The sequence below is a fragment of the Mesoplodon densirostris genome, chromosome 18, assembly GCF_025265405.1.
Source record: "Mesoplodon densirostris isolate mMesDen1 chromosome 18, mMesDen1 primary haplotype, whole genome shotgun sequence".
NCBI classification, from domain to species: domain Eukaryota; kingdom Metazoa; phylum Chordata; class Mammalia; order Artiodactyla; family Ziphiidae; genus Mesoplodon; species Mesoplodon densirostris.
The window spans coordinates 55,557,781-55,585,741 of NC_082678.1; the positions used below are offsets into that span (position 1 = coordinate 55,557,781).

The 27,961-nt window shown below is 41.4% G+C and overlaps 2 protein-coding genes and 1 long non-coding RNA gene across 3 annotated transcripts in view; 1 reads left to right on the top strand and 2 right to left on the bottom strand.

Moving 5' to 3' along the window:
- The window catches only part of LOC132478065 (schlafen family member 11-like), a 26,209-nt gene extending 17,714 nt beyond the window's left edge, over positions 1-8,495 (bottom strand). The window contains exon 1 of the mRNA XM_060080825.1: positions 8,321-8,495. The gene's annotated coding sequence lies outside the window, so the exon portion shown is untranslated. The remainder of the gene's footprint in view (positions 1-8,320) is intronic.
- On the top strand, positions 6,391-24,251 carry LOC132478067 (uncharacterized). The gene is made up of 3 exons (XR_009530360.1): positions 6,391-6,703; positions 17,846-18,008; positions 21,305-24,251. It is a non-coding gene; the product is annotated as an uncharacterized LOC132478067 (long non-coding RNA).
- Positions 20,786-27,949, bottom strand: SLFN14 (schlafen family member 14). The gene is made up of 4 exons (XM_060080826.1): positions 26,890-27,949; positions 25,257-25,385; positions 23,613-24,327; positions 20,786-21,620 (listed from the first exon to the last, which is right to left on the bottom strand). Exons 1-4 carry the CDS (start codon positions 27,947-27,949, stop codon positions 20,786-20,788), a joined length of 2,739 nt encoding a protein of 912 aa, XP_059936809.1.
- Between the last annotated feature and the right edge of the window lie 12 nt (positions 27,950-27,961).

Consider the following 27,961-nt stretch of genomic DNA (forward strand, 5'->3'; position numbering starts at 1 on the left):
GAGGGGCGGGGGGGGATGGACTGGGAGTTTGGGATTAGTAGATGCAAACTATTACATACAGAATGGACAAACAACAAGGTCCTACTGTATAGCACAGGGAACTATATTCAATATCCTGTGACAAACCATAATGGAAAAGAACATGAAAAATAATATATATATGTATAACTGAATCACTTTGCTGTACAGTAGAAATTAACACAACATTGTAAATCAACTATACTTCAATAAAATAAATTTTTTTAAAAATTTACACTGAGCTAAAAAAAAAAGAGTGACAGAGGATGGGAGATGGGAAGTGGTGAAACAGGAAACTTGAAAGTTAGAAAAGCGCTGCTGCTTACAACAGTGGAAAGCCAAAGAAGGATTTTAAGGAAGGGAGTGACATGAACACATAGACATTTTATTTATTTATTTATTTATTTATTTATTTATTTATTTGGCTGCATTGGGTCTTTAGTTGTGGCATGCAGGATCTTTCGCTGTGGCATGGGCTCTTTGTTGTGGCACACGGGCTTCTCTCTAGTTGTGGCATGCAGGTTTTCTCTCTCTGGTTATGGTGCACATGGTTCAGAGTGTGTGGTCTCTGTAGTTTTGGCACGTGGGCTCTCTCACTGAGGCACGCGAGCTCAGTAACGGCACGCGGGCTTAGTTGCCCAGCGGCATGTGGGATCTTAGTTCCCTGACCAGGGATCGAACCCGTGTCACCTGCATTGGAAGGCAGATTCTCTACCACTGGACCACCAGGGAAGTCCCTAGACATTTTAAAAGACACATTAATGATGAAGAACAGATCAATGGTTGCCAAGTGTTATGGGGAGGGAAGGGTGTGACTACAAAGGGATAAAGCAAAGGAATTTGTTGAGGTGATAAAACTGTTCTGTTTCCTGATTGTGGTTGTAATTATATGAATCTATTCATGTGTTAAAACTCATAGAGCTGCACACCCAAAAAGTTAATTTTTTTGGATGATAAATTATTAAGGGGGGGCACATTATTAATTACAGGTGGAGAACTAATTAGAGAGGAGCAAACCAGTAGGGAGGGTTTTGCAGTAATCCGGGTGACAGATGATGGTAGCCTGGGCCACAGTAGGGACCATGGGAATGAAGAGATGTGAGTATATCTGAGAGACATTAGAAAATAAAATTAACATGGCTCTGTATTGAACAGATAGAGATCAGGAGAAAAGATTAAAATTTAGTAAGTGGGTTTTGGCTTGGGCAACTGGGTGGTTAGTGGTACAAATTATTGGCAAAAGATCAATGATTATTGAAGGTGGGTGATTGATAAATGGAGATTCACTCTCCTATTCTCTCCTTCTCTCTATTTTTGTGCATATTTGAAAAGTTTCCATAATAAGAAGTTTTAAAATTGACTTCATCTATTAACTGGGTGGTGGACATATTGGTGTTCATTATATTGCTTTCTATATTTTTCTGTAAGTTTGAAATTATTCATGACATAAAAAAGAAAACTTTTGCCTCCAAAAAAATTTTAAAGGCAAGTAGGGCATATGAATTTAGATCATTAGTAAGAGAGTGTGAACTTTTGGATTATGCATTCTTAGGTGGATAGGGTGGAAAACAAAGATGGCCAGGGCAGAAGGTGGATCTGAGAAATGGGGAAAAAGAAGGATCAGTGGATTCTAAGATTTTATGATGTCAAAAAAAAACTTGTATTTGGGAGTGATTGAGCAAATCAATAAAACTCAACAGTACCATAGTGAGGAGAGGGCTCTTAAAACTCTTAGGGATGTGTTGCAACCTACAGTCATTTTTCTCTCTTGCTTGATTATATACTGAAGCATGCCATCGAAACATTTCATTTATTAACTTTTTAGCACAGGAAACATTCAATGAGCGTCCACCGTGGGCACACTAACTGCTGTGAGCGACACAAAGAATCTGACTGCTGGAGATGTATGGTTTAGGGCCCATCAGATTACCACGATATGGCTTAAACAATATGTGGAGAAAAACCCATAGCCCTAATCCCTATATTGGTAAGAGAGAAAAATTTAAACAGAGTGACTCTCATCAACATTGAAAGAACTTAGAAAAAGAACCAGATTGCAAAGGAACACAAAAGAACAGGAATAATAGATGGAAGGGCAGAAGGAAGTTGGAAAATTAAAAAGCAATTATTTGATTAATTAACAAGATTGAGAGTTTTGTTTTTGTTTGTTTTGCTTTTTGCTTATTTGGTTTTTGTTTTTTAGACAAGCCACTAGCATCTTTATTATTTATTTATTTATTTTAAATTTTATTGGAGTATAGTTGATTTACAATGTTGTGTTAGTTTCAGGTGCACAGCAAAGTGATTCAGTTATACATATACATATATTCACTCTTTTTCAGATTCTTTTCCCGTATAGTTTATTACAGAATACTGAGCAGAGTTCCCTGTGCTATACAGTAGGTCCTGGTTGATTATCTATTTTATATATAGTAGTGTGTGTATGTTAATCCCAAGGTCCTAGCATTTTTATTATTTAAAAAGAACTCTGCACAAACAAAAGGGTTAGATAGGGGAAACTCTTCAGGACCTAGGGCCTGATAAATAGCTCTTAGAGGATACCCAAAGCACAATCTGTAAAAGAAAAACAATCATTAAATTGGACTTCATCAAAAATTTAAAATTTTTGCCATGCGAAACCTCCTATTAAGGAAATGAAAAGACAAGTTACAGACTGGGAGAATATATATGCAAAATCACATACCTGACAAATATCCCAAATCTAGAATATATAAAGAACTCTAAAATTCAGCAAACTAGGAATAGAGAGAAACTTCCTCAACTTGATAAAGAACATTTCTTTAAAAGATCTATACTAACATCACACTTAATGGTGAGAAACTGGATACTTTCCCACTAAGATCAGGAACAAGGCAAGCATATCCCCTCCACCACTCTTATTCAACACAGTACTGGAAGTCCTAGTTAATGCATTAAGACAACAAAAGGAAATAAGAGGTTAACAGATTGGGAAGGGAAAAGCACAGCTGTCTGCATTCACAGATGACATGATTATCTCTGTAGATAATTCCAAAGAATAAACCAAAAAAACCCACAAAAAACCAAAAAAAAACCCTTGGAACTAATTAGCAATTATAGCAAGGTTGCAGAATACATGATTAGTATACGAAAGTCAATTGTTTTTTTATATACCAGCAATGAACAACTGGAATTTGAAATTTAAAACATAATGTCACTTACATTAGAACAACAACAACAAAAAAGAAATGACATACTTATGTATAAATCTAATAAGACATATACAAGTTCTAAGGAGGAAAATGACAAAACTCTATTGAAGGAAATCAAAGGAGAGCTAAAGAAACGAAGAGATAGTCCATGTGCATGGATAAGAAGATCCGATATTGTCAAGAAATCAGTTCTTCCCAATTTGATCTATAGACTCAGTGCAATTCAAATCAAAATCCCAGCAATTATTTTGTGAATATCAACAAACTGATTCTAAGGTTTACATGGGAAGGCAAAAGACCCAGAATAGCCAACACGATATTGAAAGAACAAAGTCAGAAGACTGACCAAACCAACTTCAAGACTTACTATAACGTTGTAGTGATAAAGACAGTGTGATGTTGATGAAACAGATCAGTGGAACAGTTAAGACAGTGTAGAAATAGACTCACACAAATATATTCAACTGATCTTTGACAAAGGGGAAAAGGCAATTCAATGGATAAAGGAGAGTCCTGTTAACAAATGGTGCAGAAAAAAAATGGACATCTACATGCAGAACTATGAGTCTAGATACAGACCTATACCTTTCACAAAAATTAACTCAAATGGATAATAGACCCAAATGTAAAATGCAAACCCATAAAACTTCTAGAAGATGACATAGGAGGCAATCTAGGTGACCTTAGGTTTGGTAATTAGTGACTTTTTAGATACAACTCCAAAAGCATGATTCATGAAAAGAACTGATACATTGGACTTCATTAAAATTATAAACTTCTGCTCTGCAAAAGACATTGAAGAAAATGATAAGGTAAGCCACAGGCTGGGAGAAAATTTCTTTAAAACATGTATCTAATAAAGGATTGGTATCCAAAACATACAAAGAACTCTTAAAACTCATCAATAAAACAACCCAATTTTTTAAATGGGTAAAATATCTGAACAGACACCTCACCAAAGAAGATATACAGATGGGAGAGTTCCCTGGTCATCCAGTGGTTAGGAATCCTCGCTTTCACTGCTACGGGCCTGGGTTTGATCCTTGGTTGGGGAACTAAGATCCTACAAGCCATACTCGTGGCCAGAAAAAAAAAAAAGAAGAAGATACACAGATGGCAAAGGAGTATGTGAAAAGATGTCCACATCATATATCATTGGGGAATTGCAAATTAAAACAACAGTGAGCTGCTACCACAGCATACTTATTAAAATGGCTAAAATCCAAAACACTTACAACACCAAAAGTTGATGAGTATGTGGAGCAACAGGAACTCTCATTCATTGCTGGTGGGAATGAAAAATGGTACAGCCACTTTGGAAGACAGTTTAGTTGCTTCTTACAAAATTAAACATATTGTTACCATATGATCTGGCAATTGTGTTCCTTGGTATTTACCCCAAAGAGTTGAATACCTATGTCCACAAAAACCTGCACATGAATGTTTACAGTAGCTTTGCTCATGATTACCAAAATTTGGAAGCAACCGAGATGTTTTCCAACAGATGAATGGGTAAACAATGTGTGCAAGGAGACAAGAACAGTCATTTTAGCACTGTTTGTAACACCAAATTTTGGAAATAGACTGTCCATCAATAATGAAATAAGGAAATGAAATGTGGTAATATTTGCTGAAAGGAATATTGTGAGCCACTTGAAGAGAATAAACGAAAACACACACACAATGACATAGATATCAGAAACAAAATGTAGAGTTAAAAAATCAAGTTGCAGAAATATACATATAAAATTAAACAATTTAAATAAGCTAAAAATGCACACAACAATATTACATATTATTCCTGGATGTGTAAAACAGTGTGTGTTAAAAATAGTGTAAAAGATATACAGTAAACTCAGAATGTTGGTTGCTTCTGAGAAAAGGAGAGAAAAATGAAACTGGAAATAGAAGGCAAAGAGAACCTCAAACTTATCTACAATAGTTTACATACTGAATTTTTTAAAAGCTTGAAGTAACTATGGCAAGATGCCAGCAGTTGTCAATTTGAGGTAATGGAGTAACAAAAATTGGGGATAACAAAAGAAGAGTTTTTTAGATTTGTTCTTTGTACTTATTTAAGTTTATTATTATTGCTATTATTAAACACACACACACACACACACACACACACACACACACACAGACCCAAATTGGGTTTAGCCCAGAATACAAGATTAGACAATACAAGAAAAACCATTAATTAGGGCCTCCCTGGTGGCGCAAGTGGTTGAGAGTCCGCCTGCCGATGCAGGGGATACGGGTTCGTGCCCCGGTCTGGGAGGATCCCATATGCCGCGGAGCGGCTGGGCCCGTGGGCCATGGCCGCTGAGCCTGCGCGTCCGGAGCCTGCGCGTCCGGAGCCTGTGCGTCCGGAGCCTGTACTCCGCAACGGGGGAGGCCACAGCAGTGAGAGGCCCGCATACCGCAAAAAAAAAAAAAAAAAACATTAATTACTAAAAAAGTCATAGGAACATTAATAGAAAGTCAAAATTATCTCAATAAATACAAACATTTGTTTGATAATATATATTTACAAAGTATTCTAGAGAAGCATTATTTAAGAAGAGTAGCAAAAAGGTATACAGAAACATTATTTAAGAAGAGTAGCAGGGGGGGTATTTTAATCTTAGTTTTAAGGCAACATCACACACACACACACACACACACACACACACACCCCTGAGTCTTTAATCTTGGAGTCTTTTTTCTTCACGAAATTCTTGGATTTTTATTTATTTTTTACTTGGGGTATAGTTGTTTCACAATGTTGTGTTAGTTTCTACTGTAAAGTTAAGTGAATCAGCCATATGTATACATACATCCCGTCTTTTTTGGATTTCCTTTTCATTTAGGTCTCCACAGAGCACTAAGTAGAGTTCCCTGTGCTATACAGCAGGTTCTCATTAGTTATTTATTTTATACATATTAGTGTATAATCTTAGAGTCTTAAGGTAACATCACACACACACACACACACACACACACACACACACACACACACACACACACGAGTCCCGCTCTCCCCTGTTCAACACGCACATACGGGTCCTTCCCTCCCGAGCTCACTGCTCGCACTTGCGCACTCCTGCCCTTCGGCTCTGCGCCTGCGCCCTGCACCTCCTCCAGCTGGCGCTTTGGTTTGCCTTTTCCTGCTTCCCCGCCCCCAACCGGGCCGGTTTCTTGAGCGTGCGTGCGCGCGCAGGTTGGGAAATGATGGTCTAAGAAGGGAAACAGAGCCTCTGCGTGTGGGCCCAAGAGGAAGAATGGAATGGGGAAGGGTTATGAGTCCCCGGGGCTGAGAAAATTGGAATCCACAAACAAACAAACAATCAGACTCTGGACAGAGGAGACCCACAACCTCAGACCTGGCTCTGTCTGCCCCAGGCATTATGCTATCTTGTATTTCAAAGATGAAGACTCAAACCAGAGAAGTTATGACCTGCTCAGGATTAGATGACCTCCTCTGACTTATTTCTTTTCCCCACATCAATGCTGTAAGTATACTCTCTAGTTGTCCTCATTTAATTTGGGTCTAAAAAATCATCTTACATCTATGGCTGCAGTAATAAAAGCATATTTATGTTGTAAAAATGAGTATGTCAGTTGATGTCTGCAAGATACCCAGAATATCTGTAGGTGTTGCCTGTGTCTAGTAGAATAAGTATCTATTATCACAGATGATTTTTTTCCTATTATAGAGTGGTAAATGTTTCTCAACCATCCACTTGCTGAATTATTAATAATTTTACATTCATTCGTGCCCTATCTCCAAAAAGATTAGAAGAAGCAACTTGTTAAAGTTGGGAAGTTGCTGTACAGTATAAACTAATACACTATTGTAAAGCAACTATACTCCAATAAAAATTTTTTAAAAAAAAGATTATTCACAATAGCCAAGATGTGGAAACAACATAATTGTCCATGAGTAGATAAAGAAAATGTGGCGTGTATATATGATGGAATATTACTCAACCATCAAAGGAAGGAAATATTGCCGTTTGTGACAACATGGATGGACCTTGAGGGTATTATGCTAAGTGAAATAAGTCAGACAGAAAGACAAATGCTGTAGGATCTTACTTATATGTGGAATCTTAAAAAATGACAATAAACTGAACTCATAGAACAGATCGGTGGTTGCCAGAAGTGAGGGGAGGGAGGGTGAAATGTGTTAAGGTGGTCAAAAGGTACAAACTTCCAGTGATAAATAAGTCCTGGGATATAATGCACAGCATGGTGACTACAGTTAAGAATACTTTACTGTATATTTGAAAGTTGCTAAAGGAGTATATCTTAAAAGTTCTCATCATAAGAAAAAAATGTAACTGTGTGGTCACAGATGTTAACTAAACTTTTTGTAGTAATCACTTTGCAATATATACATATATCAAATCATTGTACTGTATACCTTAAAGTAATACAGTGTTACATGTTAGTTATATCTCAGTAATAATAATAAAAAGACTTAGAGAACTTTCTATTAAATAAATAAATAAATAAATAAATAAAGTTGGGCAAGTGCTTTTCCAGTGCTTTAATAAATGTTGGTAAACAAAATAAATGAATTTTTGACACACTTGCAAATAATAACCTGGAAAATCCAACTAGGTCAGAGCTTCCGGGTCAATATATTTTAAAGTTTTTTTCTGAAAATGAAAGTGTATACATTATGAAAAACAAGAAAACCCTTTCCGTAGAGATCAACCAATTGGGTACCTGACAAAGAATCCTTTGTCACAGTCACCCCTTCCCGCCAAGACTCTAGATCCTCCCTGTCCCATCTGAAAGTTTGTTTCCAGATAGTTCGTTGATCAGTCCACCTTATAACTCTCTACAGCACTCTCAGACCTCTGTCAGGTTGTCTGGCTGGAATCCTGCATCCCCGGCCTCAGCTAGAATGTGAGTCCCATCTAAGGGCCAGTTCTCCTGTCTATTTCACTTAAGAAAAATGTGGGCATAACAGGTCCACCTCAGCCTCTCTTGCCTAAAGTAGATATATCTGGAAGGGTCTCTAGCCGCAGGGTGGATTTTTATCTGTGGTCGTTTTTTTTCAGCCCGTCTTTTCTGTTGAACAGGCATGGCTCGGGTCTCTCCAGGTAGTCTCTACTTACCTTGGGAATTAGAAGATTCCTTAGGGTCTGGGTGCTGAAGAGAAAACACCTGAGTCCTGACCTGTTCGGGTGTCTGCAGCTTAACAAAAGCAAGCCCAGGAGAAATGTTTATTTCCTTAAGGGAAACGAGAATGTTCCCGCCTTTTTAAACTTGGTTTCCTGAAACCAAAGTTAAACGTGTTCCTGTCTTTTAGGTTTCAGTTTCTCAGAAAACTACTTCTGGCACTTCCCTCTTAGGGGCTGTCTTTCCTGCCTCAAGGGCGGGGCGGGGGGTGGGGTGGGGAGGAAGCTGAATATTGCCTTTCTATCAATAGAAATTTGTCCTTTTAATAAGTAGGTGAAAAGCGAGTTAGTTCTGGCTTGAAACTTTAAACTTCTTGGAGAACAAGGCTACAGAAAAACCTGTTTGGATACACATCAAACTGTTATTAAGGATTTCACCCTGGGGAGTGGAATTGGAAGGGAAAGATGGTAAGGGAAGGAGGAATTGTTATTTTGTACAATATGCCTGTATTACTCGAGAAATGTTAATGCAATAAGGAAAAGAAAGCAGTGCTAGAGTCAGATAGGTAATTAAGCAGTGCATCTCGTTGACCTTCTCACTTAATTTTTCTGGTAGCCTCTATAAGCCCAACAGTTGCAGTTAAATCCTGTTGAAACTGCTGCTGGGTTTCCTGTTATTGATTTGACTGTTAATACTGTTATTAACTAATTAATTAATTAACTATTAATTAATACTGTTATTGACTGCTAATACTGTATTGTTTTGATTAAGTTTCTTTTGCTTACTACTTTGATCTTCAGCTTCCCTCTACAGCCTACACAAATCACAGTCCCCTGGAGCTCTTTTTTGGTTTCTTTTGGGTAGCCATCCTTATAGATTGCAAAAATTATTACAGTATGGACTTAGCAATCATTTTTAATATTGAGAAAAGGTGCTGTGCACCAAAGGGAATTGACTGGCCCCTCTGGTTCTTATTATGACTACGAGACACCCTTCAGCAATAACCATCAGGAACCTTTGAAAAAAATAAAGGGTTATTACTTACAGGATCTGGAAATACACAGCAGACCTGGGGCCACACAGCAAGGTTGTGGGTAGAGAGAAAAAGAAAACATGCTGGCCTGAGGTTCCGCTTTCTCTGGGGTGGAGGATGGGAGCTTAGAGTTTGGCAGGCTCCCTATTGGTGAACTTGAAACATAAGGGCAGGAACTTAAAACAGGAAGACATTTTTTTAAAAAAAGCGAAAAAAATCGACCCACGGGGAATTCCCTGGCGCTCCAGTGATTGGGACTCAGTGTTTTCACTGCCAACGGCTTGGGTTCAATCCCTGGTCAGGAACTAAGGTCCCACAAGCTGTGTGACCAAAAAAGACAAAACACAGGGGCTTCTCTGGTGGCGCAGTGGTTGGGAGTCCGCCTGCCGATGCAGGGGACGCGGGTTCGTGCCCCGGTCCGGGAGTGGCCGCTGAGCCTGCGCGTCCGGAGGCTGTGATCCGCGGCGGGAGAGGCCGCAGCGGTGAGAGACCCGCGTACCGCAAAAAAAAAAAAAAAAAAAAAAAGACAAAACACAAACAAAAAAAGTCCAGCAACCCAAATCTTCAGTTATGAAATCAACCAAGCTCTCGAAAACAAAAGACCCTCCTCATTGCCGGGAGGTGGCTGGCAATGTGTTTAATCAAGATAGCCATCTTTGAAATGAGTAAGGAAAGAAAAACTGTCAACTATCAGGTTCTACACTACAACCAAATAATTAGTTCCCAATATTGGCTGCTCATCAGAACCTTTCAGCACACTTTTAAAAAATGCACATTCTCAGAAAGAGAAAGACAAATACTGTATGCTGACACATATATATGGAATTTAAGAAAAAAAAATGTCATCAAGAACCTAGGAGTAAGACAGGAATAAAGACACAGACCTACTAGAGCATGGACTTGACGATATGGGGAGGGGGAAGGGTAAGCTGTGACAAAGTGAAAGAGCGGCATGGACATATATACACTACCAAACGTAAGGTAGATAGCTAGTGGGAAGCAGCCGCATAGCACAGGGAGATCAGCTCGGTTCTTTGTGACTGCCTGGAGGGGTGGGATAGGGAGGGTGGGAGGGAGATGCAAAAGGGAGGGGATATGGGAACATATGTATATGTATAACTGATTAAATTTGTAAAATAAAAAATAATAATAATTTAAAAAAAGCACATTCTAGGGCTTCCCTGGTGGCGCAGTGGTTGAGAGTCCGCCTGCTGATGCAGGGAACACGGGTTCGTGCCCTGGTCCGGGAAGATCCCACATGCCGCGGAGCAGCTGGGCCCGTGAGCCATGGCCGCTGAGCCTGCGCGTCCGGAGCCTGTGCTCCGCAACGGGAGAGGCCACAACAGCTAGAGGCTGAAAAAAAAAAAATGCAGATTCTAAAATTTTTTTTTTTTTTTTTTTTTAAATTTTATTTTTTTGCTGTATGCGGGTCTCTCACTGTTGTGGCCTCTCCCGTCGCGGAGCACAGGCTCCGGACGCGCAGGCTCAGCGGCCATGGCTCACGGGCCCAGCCGCTCCGCGGCACGTGGGATCCTCCCGGACCGGGGCACGAACCCGCGTCCCCTGCACCGGCAGACGGACTCTCAACCACTGCGCCACCAGGGAAGCCCTAAAATTTTTTTAAAAATAAAAATAAACTAAAAAAATTTTTTAAAGAGAGAAAAAAACAAACAAAAAAAGCAGATTCTCAGGCTTCTCCCCAGACACGATGCAGCAAACAATGAATCTGTATTTTTAAGATTCCCAGGTGATTCTATGGTCAGCCACGTTCGGGAACTGGACTCCCATATTTCCTGTCTCCCATTGTTACAATCTCTCAGCTCACTATTCATGGTGAATTGTCCTAGAAATTACTACTATTACAGACTGCCACACAAATCCAGTTTGTACCAAATCTGGTTCTAATATGGCGAGCATTATCACTTCATGATGTTGCCTACATGCGGCAAACAGAGCAGGTAATTATCTGATTGCAAAAAAGCAATACATTCCACAAATTACCCCAGAGACACAGCATTTTTTAAAAAATTATACTTGAGACATGTCCAGTGAGAAAAACTCAGCAGGGTCCAAAGGATGTCTTTTTGTTTTTTAATAATTAACAATTGGATTTATTGCCATTTCTTCACATTTTTCTCTTATCTCTCTACAAGGTATCTACAAGGTATCTCTACAAGGTATCAGAAATGAAACTCAAAGAAGTACATATTATATTATAAATAGTACATTATTAATAGTATACATTTTTGTATAATGTTTTTATTTGGAAACAATTTCAAACTGGCAGAAAATTTGCAAGTACAGTATAAATAACTTTTTCTTGAATTATTCGAAGGTAAATTACTAACCTGGTTTCCCACTATCCCTGAACACATTATTCTACATAACCACAGTACAATCATCAAAATCAGGAAATAAACACTGATATATTATTACTATCTAATCTCCAGGGCATATTTTAACAGCCACCATTCACAGAGGATTTAGTATTAGGCCAGCATTTCATAGTACCCCTGTGTCGGGGTTCAGAGCAGGCTGCCCCAAGGTATGCCACAATGGCATATTGATTATTCTGAGTGAAAATTATTTGAGAAACAGCTGGTGAGGGAAAGACTGATACTAAAAAAAACATTCTGACCCCCCCCACCCCATTTTCCCCCAGAAAGTAGAAAAGAAATCTTCTGTGTGAAAGTATCCTCCCTATACCAGGAGATTAGAAAGTATCCTTATCACTAGTTAAGGAATTCAAGGCTAAGAAAGCCAAATAAGCAAACTCTGTTCCTTCCTGAGTTGGCTACCCCAAGCACAAACCCCTTTGTTAAATCTTCACAAATAATTGTTTCTCTGCCTAAAAATGTTATATGAACAGCCTTCTTTAGTCACTTGGGGAGGCATTTCTATGAGACCTCTCGGCATTCTAATTAATTTTTTTTCTCCTGTTAATTTGTCTTGTGTCAATCTTCAGCTAAAAGAACTCGAGGGGTAGGGGGGAAATTTCCCCCTTCCTGACATCTCTTATACCTAGGAAGAAACTTAAGCTTCAGAAAGGTTAAGTAGCAGTGTTTCATCACATGCCAGGCACTGAGAATTTAGTAGTGGTTTAATAGCTACTGTTTGTCGACACTTGGATTTTGTACCAAGCACATGGAACACAGCATTGAATCTTTATGACAACCGTCTGAGACATGGCTATAATATTGTTATTTCCATTTTATGTAAGAAAGAGCAGTTAACCTGCCCAGATCACATTTGGGTACCTGAGGCTATATTTGAACCTTGTCACATTTGGCTCTGAAACCCACACAAGTACATGGGTACTTCCTCCAAGCTCAGTCTGATGGACGTTCTGGTCATTCCTGGGTAGCACTGTAAGTAGTGAGTGGGTGTTCTTCCTGTAATTCAGTCACGGTCTCCACCCGTTTCAACAGTCAATACAACATTTCCTAAATGATCTCCAAATTCCAGAGTCTTAGGCCCCTGCCCAAGAGCTGAGAGGGGCCTAGGATCTGGAATTTTTTTTTTTTTTTTTTTTGGTACGTGGGCCTCTCACTGTTGTGGCCTCTCCCGTTGCAGAGCACAGGCTCCGGACGTGCAGGCTCAGCGGCCATGGCTCACAGGCCCAGCCGCTCCGCGGCATGTGGGATCTTCCCGGACCGGGGCACGAACCCGTGTCCCCTGCATCAGCAGGAGGACTCTCAACCACTGTGCCACCAGGGAAGCCCTAGGATCTGGAATTTTAACAACCACACCAGGTGATTCTTATCAGGAAAATTTGGACAACACTGTTTAGGTATCTTTGAAGGAACAGTCTGTTTTACAGACCTCCTGCATTGTGTGCCTGGCAACAGGCACCCTTGAGGGAGGGCACAACCACCAATGGCAGCTTCTCACACTGACCTGTGGGGAAATGTGGGGAGAAGAATGCGTCCGTCCTACTCGTGTTACTCTGTTGCTGAGTTGCCTAAAATGTCTTCACTCCACCCCTCCCTCCGTATGTGATGGAGTTTGGTGAAGAGTTTCTGTATCTTTTACTTGCCCATCATCATCTTTCTTTCTGTAGGTGTGAATTCAGGTGGGTTTGGCCAAGAAGTCAACTGGAACATTAGAGGATCTGCTGTGCCGGGAGTCACCCCTCCTTAGGCTGTAATGTGGACAGTGTCTCAGTGGGAAACTGCAGAGTGGGAAGGGGCCTCCAGAACAACTGGAGAGAGAAGTGATTTCTACAGTAAGGAACTTTATAAAAATATACCTTTCATAGGGGCTTCCCTGGTGGCGCAGTGGTTAAGAATCCGCCTGCCAATGCAGGAGACATGGGTTCGAGCCCTGGTCTGGGAAGATCCCTCATGCTGCAGAGTAACTAAGCCCGTGCGCCACAACTACTGAGCCTGCGCTCAAGAGCCCGCAAGCCCAACAGGATGCAAAACACAGTGTATACTATGAGTACAACTTTGCTACAATATATCTGCCAATGGACTAACACTGGAAATGAATAAGCAAAAGTGAAAGCAACTGTATGATACAGTGGTAGGAAGGAGTTTTCTCATTCTCTACCTTTTTTTTTTTTTTTTTTTGGCCACATCACACAGCTTGTGGGACCTTAGTCCTCAGACCAAGGACCAAACCTGGGCCTTCAGCAGTGAAAGCATGGAGTCCTAATCTCTGGACCACCAGGGAATTCCCTGTCATTCTCTGCTTTTTTAAAAATTTATTTTAACATCTTTATTGGAGTATAATTGCTTTACAATGGTGTGTTAGTTTCTGCTTTATAACAAAGTGAATCAGCTATGCATATACCTACACCCACATATCTCCTCCCTCTTGTGTCTCCCTCCCACCCTCCCTATCCCACCCCTCTAGGTGGTCACAAAACACGGAGCTGATCTCCCTGTGCTATGCAACTGCTTCCCACTAGCTATCTATTTTACATTTGGTAGTGTATATATGTCCATGCCACTCTCTCACTTCGTCCCAGCTTACCCTTCCCTCTCCCTGTGTCCTCAAGTCCATTCTCTATGTCTGTGTCTTTATTCCTGTCCTGCCCCTAGGTTCTTCAGAACCTTTTTTTTTTTTTAGATTCCATATATATGTGTTAGCATACGGTATTTGTTTTTCTCTTTCTGACTTACTTCACTCTGTATGACAGACTCTAGGTCCATCCACCTCCCTACAAATAACTCAATTTCGTTTCTTTTTATGGCTGAGTAATATTCCATTGTCAGTCTCTACTTTTTAATCTTTCTGTAATGTCATTATATAGACCTCATAATGAAAGGTATATATTTTTTTTAATAAATTTATTTTATTTTATTTATTTTATTTTTGGCTGCGTTGGGTCTTCGTTGCTGCACGTGGGCTTTTCTCTGGTTGCGGCGAGTGGGGGCTCCTCTTCATTGTGGTGTGCGGGCTTCTCACTGCGGTGGCTTCTCGTTGTGGAGCACGGGCTCTAGGCACGCGGGTTTCAGTAGTCGTGGCTTGCGGGCTCTTGAGCGCAGGCTCAGTAGTTGTGGCGCACGGGCTTAGTTACTCTGCAGCATGAGGGATCTTCCCAGACCAGGGCTCGAACCCATGTCTCCTGCATTGGCAGGCGGATTCTTAACCACTGCGCCACCAGGGAAGCCCCTATGAAAGGTATATTTTTATAAAGTTCCTTACTGTAGAAATCACTTTTCTCTAAACATTTCTGTTAGGTGAGTCATTTTTGTTATCATACTGATTTTGTAGAAAAGTTTTAGAAGCTAACAATAGCCATGTTGCTTAATATCACAAATATTCTGAGTATATCCAATCCTAGTCTCCATATCAAAGCAAATAAATTACTGTTAACATGGAGACTCATGCATTTAGCTTTGACGTGCAGGAAGGCAGAATAGCATAGAGGCTAAAGTAGACTTTGGAGTCAGGCAGACATGGGTTCAGATCTTGGGTTCAGAATGTACTAGGTGGTCTCAGGCAAGGCACATTTTCCTCAACTGTAAATTAAAGGTAATCAGGGCCAAAATTTATTGAGAGCCTTCCATATGCCAGGCTTTACTTAAATATATTATTTATTTCAACCGTCATCTTTATCTAAGGCATAGGTATGAATTTTATTTGTTTTACAAATGAGAAAGCTGAGTCTTAAAGGGGGAAATTAACTTGCCTGAGGTCATTCAGCCGATGAAGAAATATGGTTGGAATTGAAAGCTCTGGTCAATCTGACCCTAGGAGTCAAGCTCTTAACACGACATTATCCTACCTTGCTTGAGGCTGCTATACATAATTCAAAGATTGAGGGGATGAGAAAAGATATAATGTATTTAAAACATTTTGCACAGTATCTGACACATAGTAAGCCCTCACTATATGTTAGCTATAATCTTAGGTATCAGAGGATACAGGGATGGAGCTGTAGAGGCATTTTGATGTATTAGCCATTGACTGATGGGGTTTATTTGTCATATCTGGCTGTCTTGGAAGGGAGCCCGTGCTTCCCTCATTCCCCCCGACCCAAGACATGCTTCTTCCAAGCTGTATAATTGGGCAAAGAAGACAACTTTCCCTGATTAAAGCAGAGGTGAAGGTGGACTTTAAATGCAAACGGTCTGAGATGATTCTGAAGCAATAAACAATAAAAAGAGGACGAACGTAGCGGCTGTGTCCTAATTCCTCATTCTTCACTTCCATTTTAGGCTGAGAATGAAAGAAGGAACAAAATTGAAAACTGATCCCATTTATTTCAAAATCATGTCACCTCTGTCAGCTGAAGATACTGAACTAAGAGGCAGCTTGATTCTCCTTCCGCTTGTGCATGAGGTAGATTCAGAAGGAAAACACTGTCTCTGGAACTTTTAAATGCCCATTCCATTTGAAAACCAGCAAGATAGATGTATATTTCTCCCCTCCCCCAACCAAGGGACTTTGCAAAATGGAGGAAAATGGGGATTTTACCCTAAATCACCAGGAAACTCCTCCAAGTTTGCAGTGGGAGAAGCCAAGATGCAGCAGCCTCGGAGGGGATTTGCCAGTCCATGTTAGGAGTCCCTGACTTTGGACAGGTCAGGAATATGACCTGAGTCTGATCCTGAGCTTTGCAGAAGAAGAAATTCAGATTTTTCCAGAACGATCAGAAGGCTCTGGGAGAACTGACAGATATTAAGCATAGGAAACAGTATAGACTACTCAGCTGTTTTCACTTGCAGTGGAGGCCAATGCTTTCTAGAGATGAGAGCTTGACCAAGGATCCTGTTAGCAAACATGAGTATTCTCGCCTCTGGAGAGTATCTTCAGAGTATTTCTACATTCTCAGAGTTGAGATGACTAAATCTATTTAAGTGTTATATTTATCCAGCTTGGACACTTACTAGACATGTGCCTTTCAGAAAATTAAATTCTCTGCGCCTCAGTTTTACCATCTATGAAGTGTTGATAACATGTATATGGTATACCTCATATGAGTTGTTGTGAGAATGTATGCAAAGCATTAGCAAATAGTAGCTGGTTGTAGTAACATCTCAGTAAATAGTAACATACGGTTATTATAAATTTTGTGTTTATTTCAAATTGAAGCTTCTTGAAAATAATTTGATGTTCAGCCTCTCCAAAACCTTGGGGAAACTGAGGCAGCTCAGCTTCATAAGAAATCTAGTTTACCTCTCTGGTTCTTCCTCTTTCCATTTCATAGATGGCAGAGTCTTTCTTCAAAACAAGTCCTATATGGGAATTCTCTGGCGGTCCAGTGGTTAGGATTCCGCACTTCCACTGCAGGGGGCGTGGATTCGCTCCCTGGTCGGGGGAACTAAGATTCCGCAAGCCACGCAGTGTGGCCAAAAAAAAAAAACCAGAGTGCTATTGATGATTAGAGGTATCCTGCCTTTTCTCTTCTCTGGGATAACACCCTACATTGGTTTCAAGTGACCAGAGCTTTTTATTTATATATAATGTTAAGGTTACATAATCCATGTTCCCATCTGTAATTTTCCAAGTTAGATTCTTCCTCTGAGGTTCTGGGTTATGGTGATGGGCCTTGGTTTTACTGCATGCAGACAGCGTGCTCTGAGCCACCTGTTTCTGAGATGCCATTGCCTCTTTTGTCATCAAAACCTGATGCCAGCATTTTGTTCTCTTGCTTAAGGCAACAAATCTGTATGTTGTTATGTACAGTACGAATAGGTGAATCTTTTATCGAGGTCACCTTTTTGAGCCAGTCATTTCACCTCTCGGGATTCATAAATATACCAAGGAAAGAAAGGTCATATGCCTGAGTAGAGTATGTGCCTGGCTTGATTTTAATAGTGTAAAATTGCTCGTTACCCAGATTATTAGGAGGATGATTACTGAAATTTTGTATAATCTTCTGGGATACTGTGCAACCATTAAAAATGATCATTTTGAAGACTACACTACAACATGGGGAAATGCCTGCATTAGTCAGCTACTGCTGCAAAACAAACAACAAGCTTAGAATCTCAGTCATACAATAGGTCTTTTTCTCTCACTTCTGCATTTGCAGGTCAGCTGGATTTTGGCTAATCTTGTCGGGATCAGTGGAACTTGGCTCCAGCCATAAGTTGAGCTCACATCTCTCATTCCTCCGCGACTGGTGGGCTGCCCAAGACATCATCTTTACAAGGTGGTAGCAGAAGCCCAAGAGAGCAGACCCAGCACTGAAATGGGTAAAGCCTCTGTACACATCACAACTACTAACATTTCATTGGCCAAATAAAGTCATACAGCCAAGCTGACATCAAGGGGGTGGAAAATATACTCCAGCTGTAATCTCAGGAACTACACATGGTATAGGTGTAGGGAGTGATGAAGTACTGGTAAGAATAATACAGTCTACAACAGTGCCTCACAAAAAGATTACATGGAAAAAACACAGGCACAGGGTATAAAATTGATTGTACAACTTGATCATAACTATGTAAAAATATTTTTTGCAAGTCAACAAAGCAAAAATTTAAAAAATCATGACTGGATAACAAGTGGCTAAGAACTGTTTATTTTGCCTTTCTCCATTTCTCAAACTTACATAATATAGTACCTTTCTTTTTTTTTTTTTTTTTTTTTGCGGTATGCGGGCCTCTCACTGCTGTGGCCTCCCCCGCCGCGGAGCACAGGCTCCGGACGCGCAGGCTCAGCGGCCATGGCTCACGGGCCCAGCCGCTCCGCAGCACATGGGATCCTCCCAGACCGGGGCACGAACCCGTATCCCCTGCATCGGCAGGCGGACTCTCAACCACTTGCGCCACCAGGGAGGCCCAGTACCTTTCTTTTTTAAAGTAAGTTTTAGAAGCTTCTCACAGCAGGCATGTTATTTCACCAAACGAATTGTTTTATCTATTATATTAAGGGTCTGTAGGAAAAATGTAGAATTCTAAGTGCACTCAAGTTAGCCATTTATTCTTAGTCCCCACCAGTTCCTAAGCTCAAACTCAAATCTAACAAACTTCCATCAACATGGACCTTGAGCTGTTGCCTAAAAACAGTTTAAATTCCTTTATTCTCTTATTCTCCATTATGGCAGTGTTGATTATTTTCCACACTGACCTCTTTGAAGTCTCCAAAGTTAGATATTCATTCCATTGGCTAGAAGCATTGTCCTAGTAGATTCTGATTCTCTGAAAGCAGCAAGTTCATTCAGTAAATAATTACTGAGCACCTGCCATGTTCAAGGTGCTGCACTAGTTACTTTCAGGGAAATAAAGACGTGTAAGTGCCATCCTTACTGTCAGGGGTCTCACGGTCTACTGTGAAGAGAAATCTGTACACATACATCTGGGGACAGAAAGAACAGACTAGAAGAAAGATTCACGAGTTCTGAACCCTGGTGGCACATTGGAATCATCCGGACAACTTTTATTTATTTATTTATGGCTGCGTTGGGTCTTCGTTGCTGCGTGCGGGCTTTCTCTAGTTGTGGAGAGCGGGGGCTGCTCTTTGTTGTGGTGCGCGGGCTTCTGATTTCGGTGGCTTCTTGTTATGGAGCGTGGGCTCTAGGCTTGCAGGCTTCAGTAGTTTCAGCAGTTGTGGCACGTGGGCTCAGTAGTTGTGGCTCACAGTCTCTAGAGCACGGGCTCTGTAGTTGTGGCGCACGGGCTTAGTTGCTCCGCGGCATGCGGGATCTTCCCGGACCAGGACTTGACCCCATGTCCCCTGCATTGGCAGGCAGATTCTTAACCACTGCGCCATCAGGGAAGTCCCTGGACAACTTTTAAGAAATACCGTTGCCCAGGCCCATGCCCAGAGATGCTGATTTAACTGGTCTCGTTTCTGGCCTGATCACTGCTATTTTTTAAAGCTCCCCAGATGGTTATAATGAGCAGCCAGTGTTGAGAACCACTGGATTAGGCCTTCTACTTTGAGCCCGACCAAACTGTCTGCATAGAACTGACAAAGACTCTCAAATGCAATATTTAAAACAATTAATTTGTTTTAAAAAATCAATTATTTTATCAAAAATTATACAATGTATGCAAATAGTTCAAAGTCAAATGGCACCGAGGCTTACGACTAAAATTTAGCAGACCCCCGTTCTCTCCATTCCCTCAGTCCTCCTCCACTTTTGACTCTTTATTTTTAGAGAATTCACACATTTCCCATTCTCCGTATGTTAACACGCTGGTATCTTTTGCTTCATCAAAAACTAATTAATTGCTGAACTTTATTTTCTCCTATCTAAAAGTACCCTAAAGCCCCCAAGGAAAGGTAAAAATGACGAAATATCAGGTAGCTGGAGCAACAGGAGTAAGGGGGGAGGTTCTTCTGTTCAATCCAGTATCAGGAGAGCCGACCACTAGGTGCAGACTGGCTGGCTTGGGGGCCTGAGCAGTTCAGAGAGGCAGCTAAGAGCACTTTTCCAAGCCCCGCCTGCTCTTCCACCTCTTGGAAAGATGATGGGCTTTATCTGAAATTATAGCCAAAAAGAATATTTCCTCACTTTCTCCTGGATTTGTGCCTGGAGGGCACCCTACCCCACCCCCAAAATAGGCCAGCAAGGCTGGCGTGCGTTAGAAACACTGGGAGATAGAGGTATAATAAAGGATGCATTAGGACAGTAAGTCAGGGTGTATCCTGGAAAGCCTTGAAAATTAGTTTGGTTTGACTGCGGGGACTCCCTGGGGATACATTAGCAGGGATGTCACAAAGTCAGTTCTGTATTTGAGGAGGACTTCTGTGGTTGACAAGATGGAAGCTGGATTGGACTAGAAAAACCAGAGGCAAGGCACCAGTGATAAGGACCAGGGAAGAGGTGGAGTGGAGTGGTAAAAGGACAGTGACACTGCAAACAGACTGAAAGGCCCAGTCCCAAGAGACATTTCTGTGGCTCCCTGCTATTCTGACTGTGCCTTGATTTCCTCACTTGTAACACATGAAAAGGCACAGCTGCCACCTGCCTGGGAGCAGGGACTCTGCTCTTTCTCCCTTCCTGGACGGTTTGAAATAATTTTCAGAAGGTTGCCCTCTTTTCATAGAGCAGGTAGAGGTGTTTAATGGCTCTCGAGGCAAAACAGAGCTTATGAACTTCCTCTGACAGGGCATATTCTGGACTAAGCCCAAACACAATATTCCTCTCCAGGCCTGAAAACTGCTGAATACTGTCTAAAACGATGTGACCATCCAAAACACCAGAGACCTGGCTGAACACAACCTTCACTGCTCCGTGGGTCTCACATAATTCCATTGCTCTTCGTAGTGCAGGCTCATAGCGTCCTCTGTCCTCCCCTCGCCTGCACAGAATTGCTATATCTTTGGGCAGATACCCACATTGGAACAGGTTGTGACATCTTTCTGCCACGTGTTTCGCCATTTCTTCTGTGGTCAGGTTCGTCTCTGTCTCACACACCCCAGGCAGAGCCTGAGCGCACATTGCTTCCTCATAGGCAGCTTCCCTAAATGATGCCAATGTGTCTGGAGACACGTTGGGGTGAGGATTTTCTTTGATCCTCTTCATTTCTTCTTTCATCAGCATCGCTATTTCCAGAGCACAGTGGATCCCGTTGGTGATTGTTTTTCGAGGAAACTGAGCAGATGGAGGGGGAAGGCCATTGATATCTGCGTGACGGACTTGGAAAGGGTCCAGAAAAAGCCAGAGAATCCCGTGGTGAAGGTTTTCACTTCCAGCGCCCCTCACCTTTGGATGGGTGATGCTCCTAGCCTTCATGTACCAGTCACCATATTTACTGCAGAAATTCTCAGTCTCATCCATCACTATGTGTTTGATCTTTGGGAACTCCCCTCGCATGAAGGTTTTCCGGGTCACAGCTTGGCAGGTGGTTTGCTGGCTGTAAGGGTGAAGGAGAAAATAGGGCTTCAGGCATATAAACAAAGGAAATAACATGCATTTATTACTCTCTAGATTAGCATTAGAGACTGGTTCTCATCTGGAGACTGATTCAATAACTACAAAAAATGCTCTACTTACAAGTTACCTGATAGACAGAATACATAATTGCAAACCCTACTCTTTGGGGTTATCGAGTTAAATCTGCATGCGAAACTTTTGAAATGAACCCAGGTAGGAGATTTTATTATTTCTACCATAGTCCATTTCTGCTGCTTGACAATCCCTGAAGGTAAATTCCTTACATCTAAAGGAAATCTCAAAAGGAATTTACACTTGTTACTACTATTTCTTTACTTTCTGTCTTTTTTAGAGCTGGAGAACAGTCACCTAGAGGCATATCATAATTTTCGTATGCAAGAGAGGTATGGGCTCATACAAGTTCCTGTAAAGAAAATCCTATTTCCCCACTTACTTGTAGTACAAAAGCAGAAGCCTCTTTAGATTTTGGTAAGGAAAACATGAAGAGGTAGCTGAGTTCCATGACATGTCAAGTAGGGTACCAAGTCTGCAGGGCTTTGCCTCTATGGAGCTACCAATCCTACTTACTTAGCTCAATTTTCCTTTATAGTATGTTTTAGCATACGTGTGTGTGTGTGTGTGTGTGTGTGTGTACTTTTTTCTTTAAACAAACTGTGTTGTTTCTTGCCACCTCTAATTTGGATTCAAGTCATATCACCCATCCCTGCAGATGTGGGACTGCATGTGCAGTCCCTGGGGCTTTACTCCCTATGTCCTGAATCATAACTATTCACGTTCCTCTCTTCCGGGTTGGACTCTGTAGACTTCTTGAAGAAAAACATTGATTCTTAGTCATCTCCATAACCCACTCACATTAAGTTCATAGATGTTTGTTGAATTGAATTTGCCTTTTGACTGGGGATATTTAAAAACTTATACCTGTAAAGCATGATAAAGAATGTAGCCTTTAACACAGTTTACAAGATCCTTCATAGTCTGGCATCTGCCTCCTTTGCAACTTCATCATCTGTCGCATACCCACAGTCCCTCATGGCTCCAGGCAGACCTACCATTCTGATTCTCTAATCTCCATGCCTTTGCACTTGCTGTGCCCTTTGCCTAAAAAGCCCCCATTTTATTCACTTCTTCTACTCACTTCTTAAGAAGGAAGTCAAGATCTCCTTCACTGGGGAGTATTTGCTGACCAATCTCCAGCCCAAGTTAAGCATATCTTTAGTATCATACCAGTTACACAACACTCCCATTGCTTATTTTTCTCTTTGTCTCTCTTATTGGGCTTTACGGCAAGGTCTGCAATATGTTTTTCTCCTCTAACACTAAATGTACACAGTACCTAGCATATAAATAGTGCTCAAAAAGATTAGTTGAATAAATAAGCAAGTCAAAATTAAAAGCCCTCATTTTCTGGATTGACTAACAACCAATTTCTTTTACAAAATCGAAAGCTAAAGATTTAAATCAGAAGCAAATGTGCATGTTTTCTAAAATTATTGACTCAGAACAAGTCAAACAAGTAAAAATATTTTATAAATGAAATAAATGGTATTTAAATTCAAGTTCCCATTAGGTGTAATGTCTAATTGACTGAAATACCCTATGACTTTAAAGCACTAAATATCAAGAAAAAGTATATGTGAAACAAGATAGGTTCGTTTCAACCTTTCTTAAATTTAAGGCCATAGATTGTGGGGGGAAAATGTTTCTAGTTATATAAACTTGAAGTTATGCATACGTAGCTAATTTCTAATGAGATGTTTAAGCCTGAACATTGCAAAGTGCCGTTTTCTAGCTCAACTACTTGATCACTTGCAAACGTGTATACAGTTTGGGCTCTTGTCCATATGCAGCAAAGGCATTGCAAAATCTTAAACTAAAGACACAAATTACTTGTGTGATACTGTTGAAAGACTGATTAAATGTGTTTATTGTGTTTAGTTAGTGAAACTCTTACGTCACAAAATCCTTTAAGGCGTCACTTTCACAAACGTAGAGGATCTCTTTGGGCTTGCAGTGGAACAAGTCCTTAATTTTCTCCATGATCTTTATGGCCAGGGCAGTCTTCCTGCTTCCTGGAAAGCAGTGGAGGAACAATTCTCGTGTCTCCTGAAGGCTCTCTGAAAGCAGCTCGCACTGCTCTGCTACAAGCAAGTTGAAATATTCACAGCCCAGCTGGTCACTCAGAAGAGATCGAGAGCAGAGCGAGACGACGATAAGGGCCTGCAACAAATTTTCCATTTCATCCTCATCAGCAAGCCTGTAGGCTCGGGGATAGTGCATGGGGATTTCACCGGGTCTACACCGTGTGCTGGGCAGGTGTATCAGCCTTGGGATGACACACAGTTTCCCTGTGTAACCACCAACAGTTCCCAGTTTCTGCTTTAACTGACGAGCAGTGTTCCGGGCGTATACAAGCCCCCCAATCCACGTGGGGTCTGTTAAGATTGTATAGAGTACAAGGGGGCTGTTTACTGCTATTAGGAGAGCATCACACAGGACATTCTGCTCCTTCCTGAAGCCAACATCACTAGCCCAGCTTTTGGAAAATATCACAAACCCCTGAGAACAAGGATATATCTGTGTCTTCATTAATTTCTCCAGTCCTTTATGATCTGAGAAGAGCTTCTTACAGAGGGATTCTGGTTTAAATTGTATCTCTTCCTGTGTCACTGAAAATGCAAGGAATAGAAGTTACTAAAATTTACAAAGGATATTTAAGTATTCCTGCAACATCGTAAGAAGAGATGAGCCTAGCCATGGAACTATGGGTTTCCTTGTCTGCAAAGAAAGCATCTTCTCTTCAGAGGCCAGGGCTGAGAAGTCCCTGTTTCTGGCAGCTCTCATACAGGGGAAGGCAATCAGGGAGGGGTCTTCACAGAACAGCCTTCTAGCACTCTCTCCTCAACCCCAAATGGTCCAGTAGTACTAGGAAGGTATTCCTTCCTGTTAATTGTGTGTGTGTGTGTGTGTGTGTGTGTGTGTGTGTGTGAGAGAGAGAGAGAGAGAGAGAGAGAGACAGAGAGAGAGACACAGAGAGAACCTGGTGCTTTTGGGAAACTAAGAACTTTCTTTTTCCTGCAGCAATTTTGCCCCCCGCCCCGGGGTATTTGGCAATATCTGGAAATGATTTGATTTTTCATAGCTGGAGAGGTGCCACTGACATCTAGTGGCTAGAGGCCAGGAATGCGGCCAAACATCCTACAATTCTCAGGGCAGCCTCCCTAACAAAGAATTATCTGATCTAAATATCAATAGGGTCAATACTGAGAAACTCTGCCTTAGGAAGAGTCTAGGTGACCCCAAGGCTCACCTCCTTCTGCCTTGGAAAGCCAGGGGGCAGCTCTTTCAAATGTATTCTCTCATATTTGGAGAACAAAAGCCATCTGTGACTGGAAGCCCAAAACGCACAGAGGTGTAAGGTGGATTTGATGACTGAAATCAAGAATTCACCATGTATATTAATTCAGGACAATTGTATCTGCTAAGCCCTACATTTGATCTTCTCTAAGGAGAAAGGCTTGGACGAATTGCTACCAATTCCTCCCAACTTAATTTTAGAAAATAAATAATCTCCTCAGCTGAAATCAAGAAGGAATACCTGGAAACAAGCATTGTTGTAGAGCCCCCTTAAATTCCAGGACTTTGATGGGAGATGACGGGCTTCTTCGTGTAGATGAAGCTGGTGAAATCAGGTGAAGGCTGTAGTCTGCGGCCAAACTGGAAGGAGCTAAACAAATCCATGGAGAGTTGTTTCAGATGAAAAAAAAAAAGTTAAAGAATGTTTCTATTGTTCTTCCTACTGTTGACATATGGTGTGTGTCATGCCTGAGCTGTTCTCATTCTTTCTATGCCTCAAACAGTTCACACATGTTAGGAAAAGAGGTCTGGGACTCCTGTAGGGCCATGCATCTTCTAAGTCTCCTGTGACTTATCTTGGGCAAGTCATTTCACCTCTCTCGTGCAAGGGTGAGCAGGGGATCCCTAAGGTTCCTTCCAACTCTAATATTCTGGTTCCAGGTCACCTCTAAGAATAAAAGGCTTCCAGTAGTGGTGGTAGTGGTGGTGGTAGGGTGGTGTCAGAAAAAGTAAGCACAGTATTTTAAAAATATTATTATAGTTGTTAAAGTCCCCCCCACCCCAAAGTTTAGATGGAATGGAAAGTGGTAGGATCTCTAGTTTGGGGTTTGTGTGTGTGTGTGTGTGTGTGTGTGTGTGTGTGTGTGTGTGTGTGTTTGTGTATGTGTAAGTAAACTCAAACAAGTTTAAGATAAGAGAAAGTATCATCCAATAAAATCACTGAAGTCTTGATCTGAGCTTCTTTGATCAAATCTGGAACTTACTGACCATGAAGGCAAACCGATAAACTTCATTCAGCCCATTAAGTCCTTTATGGATTGATCTGAAATCACCAGGGCTGATACTCAGCAAAACTGTAAGGAAGTGAAAACACAAGGAGTCCTCCTCGCCCACCACCATCCCCTCCCCAGCACCTTTTTTTTGGGGGGTGGTGGGGGGGTGGTATGTGGGCCTTTCACTGTTATGGCCTCTCCCATTGCGGCTCCAGACGCGCAGGCTCAGCGGCCAACTCAGCGGCCATGGCTCACGGGCCTAGCCGCTCTGCGGCATATAGGATTTTTCCGGATCAGGGCACGAACCCGGGTCTGCTGTATCAGCAAGCGGACTCTCAACCACTGCACCACCAGGGAAGCCGGTCCCAGGAACCTTCTTTTGCGTTAAGTTTTTCTCCACTTGGTGGTGCCCTCAGCCTAGTGGTTCAAGGTACTGGCTCCTAATGTTACTGAAACAATTCAAATTTGTCAACAAGTTTCTCTTGAAAGAATTAGTGGAGAGTCTTTCTTAAACAATGTTTCTCTGAAATATCGTCTTTAGAGAGAGACTATTGATGAATGTTTTAGACTAAGACTATCAGCCTGCAATTTTTTTTTTCAGCAGACCTTTACAGTGCATAAAAAGAAACTTTCATGAATTCATGGCTGATGGCATACTATAACTTTCCCCAAAGAGATGAAAATCCAAGCATTTCTTGACCTCACACAGTTCATATTCTGAGTCTTTGGAACTAAAAATGTTAGAAAATAACCCTTTAATAGAAGATTTGTAAGCAAAACCAGCTTTCTATTCTCTGACCAAAATATTGACCAAATACCCAAAAGAAGGCAGAGAAGGGGTTCCTCCCTGCTGACTGGACAATGACTTCTTGTCTGCTTTACCTGATTGAATATCCAGCATCATGGCTACCCACTGTTCAGCCGTCAGCCTTGTGACAGAATTGTCCCTGATGACCCAGGAATCTGGGGCCTCTGTGAATACTACACAGCAGAAGGGCTCCACGTGTACCACACAGACATGACCATACAGGACATCTTTTTGGTACACATTCAAGATTTTGGTAGTGAAATTCACCTTTGGCTTCTCACAGCAGAAGTGGAATGTAGGCAATTTTTCTATGCAGTTTTCTATTTCTTTTTTTAATAATTCAGGGTTCACTTTTTCTCTCTTACATCCAAACACTTCTTTGCTCTTATCATCCACCCCAATAATTAGGTATCCCCCATGGGTGTTGGCAAATGCAGAAACATAATGGGGCAGCATTTCTTTAATCCGAGGGACGATCTTTTTGGTGGTGAACCTTTTAAGCTCGACATGTGTGGACTCACTGAAGTCGAGTTTCTCCTTATACATGAGTTTATCTTTTTTAACAAATTCTGAGGCACACATCCTCATATCTTCCTCTTCCTGAATGTATTTGTCAAGAGCTTTCTGAGAATGCAGCTCCTGCACCTTTGATCTTCCTCTTTGAGCTCTGGACTGCTTCTCTTGGAGGAGCTCCAGAGCACTGGTGGCACTCAAGTTGACGGTGGAAGTCACAGCTCTCTGAAATAAATTGGAGCGCAAGCTGCAAATCCTTAGGGGGAGGCTGAAGACATCTGGGCTCCAGGACTTCACAAAAATCATAAGATTGTGCCCCTGCTGCATGTAGTCAAGGTATTTCTGTGAACCTGAAGGAAGGAGCTTTTGAAAAGAAGTTTCCAGGTCCTGTCCCAGCCCATGGAATCGGTAACTGTAGGTTTTATCATCAATCTCTGCTTTGATCACACCCCCTCCAGAATTTAACAGTGCACATGTCGCTTGGATGATTTTAGAATTCTCAGTTCTTTTCAAATAGCTATTGGTCATCTTCTTCCTGTTTTCTTCTCCAAGAGTGACTTTGCCCACTTCTACAATTATCTCGGGATAGAGCATTTCCGTATCCATCTTGAGACTCTCCATCTCAGCAGTCCT

Excerpts from the sequence above, each read along its gene's own strand:
- SLFN14 (XM_060080826.1), bottom strand. The coding sequence starts at position 27,949 with ATGGAGAGTCTCAAGATGGATACGGAAATGCTCTATCCCGAGATAATT. Across the intron at positions 25,386-26,889 it reads GATGCTGGATATTCAATCAG|CTCCTTCCAGTTTGGCCGCA; the intron begins GTAAAGCAGACA and ends GGATTTGTTTAG. Across the intron at positions 21,621-23,612 it reads GCCTTAAAGGATTTTGTGAC|CCAGCAAACCACCTGCCAAG; the intron begins GTAAGAGTTTCA and ends TCACCCTTACAG.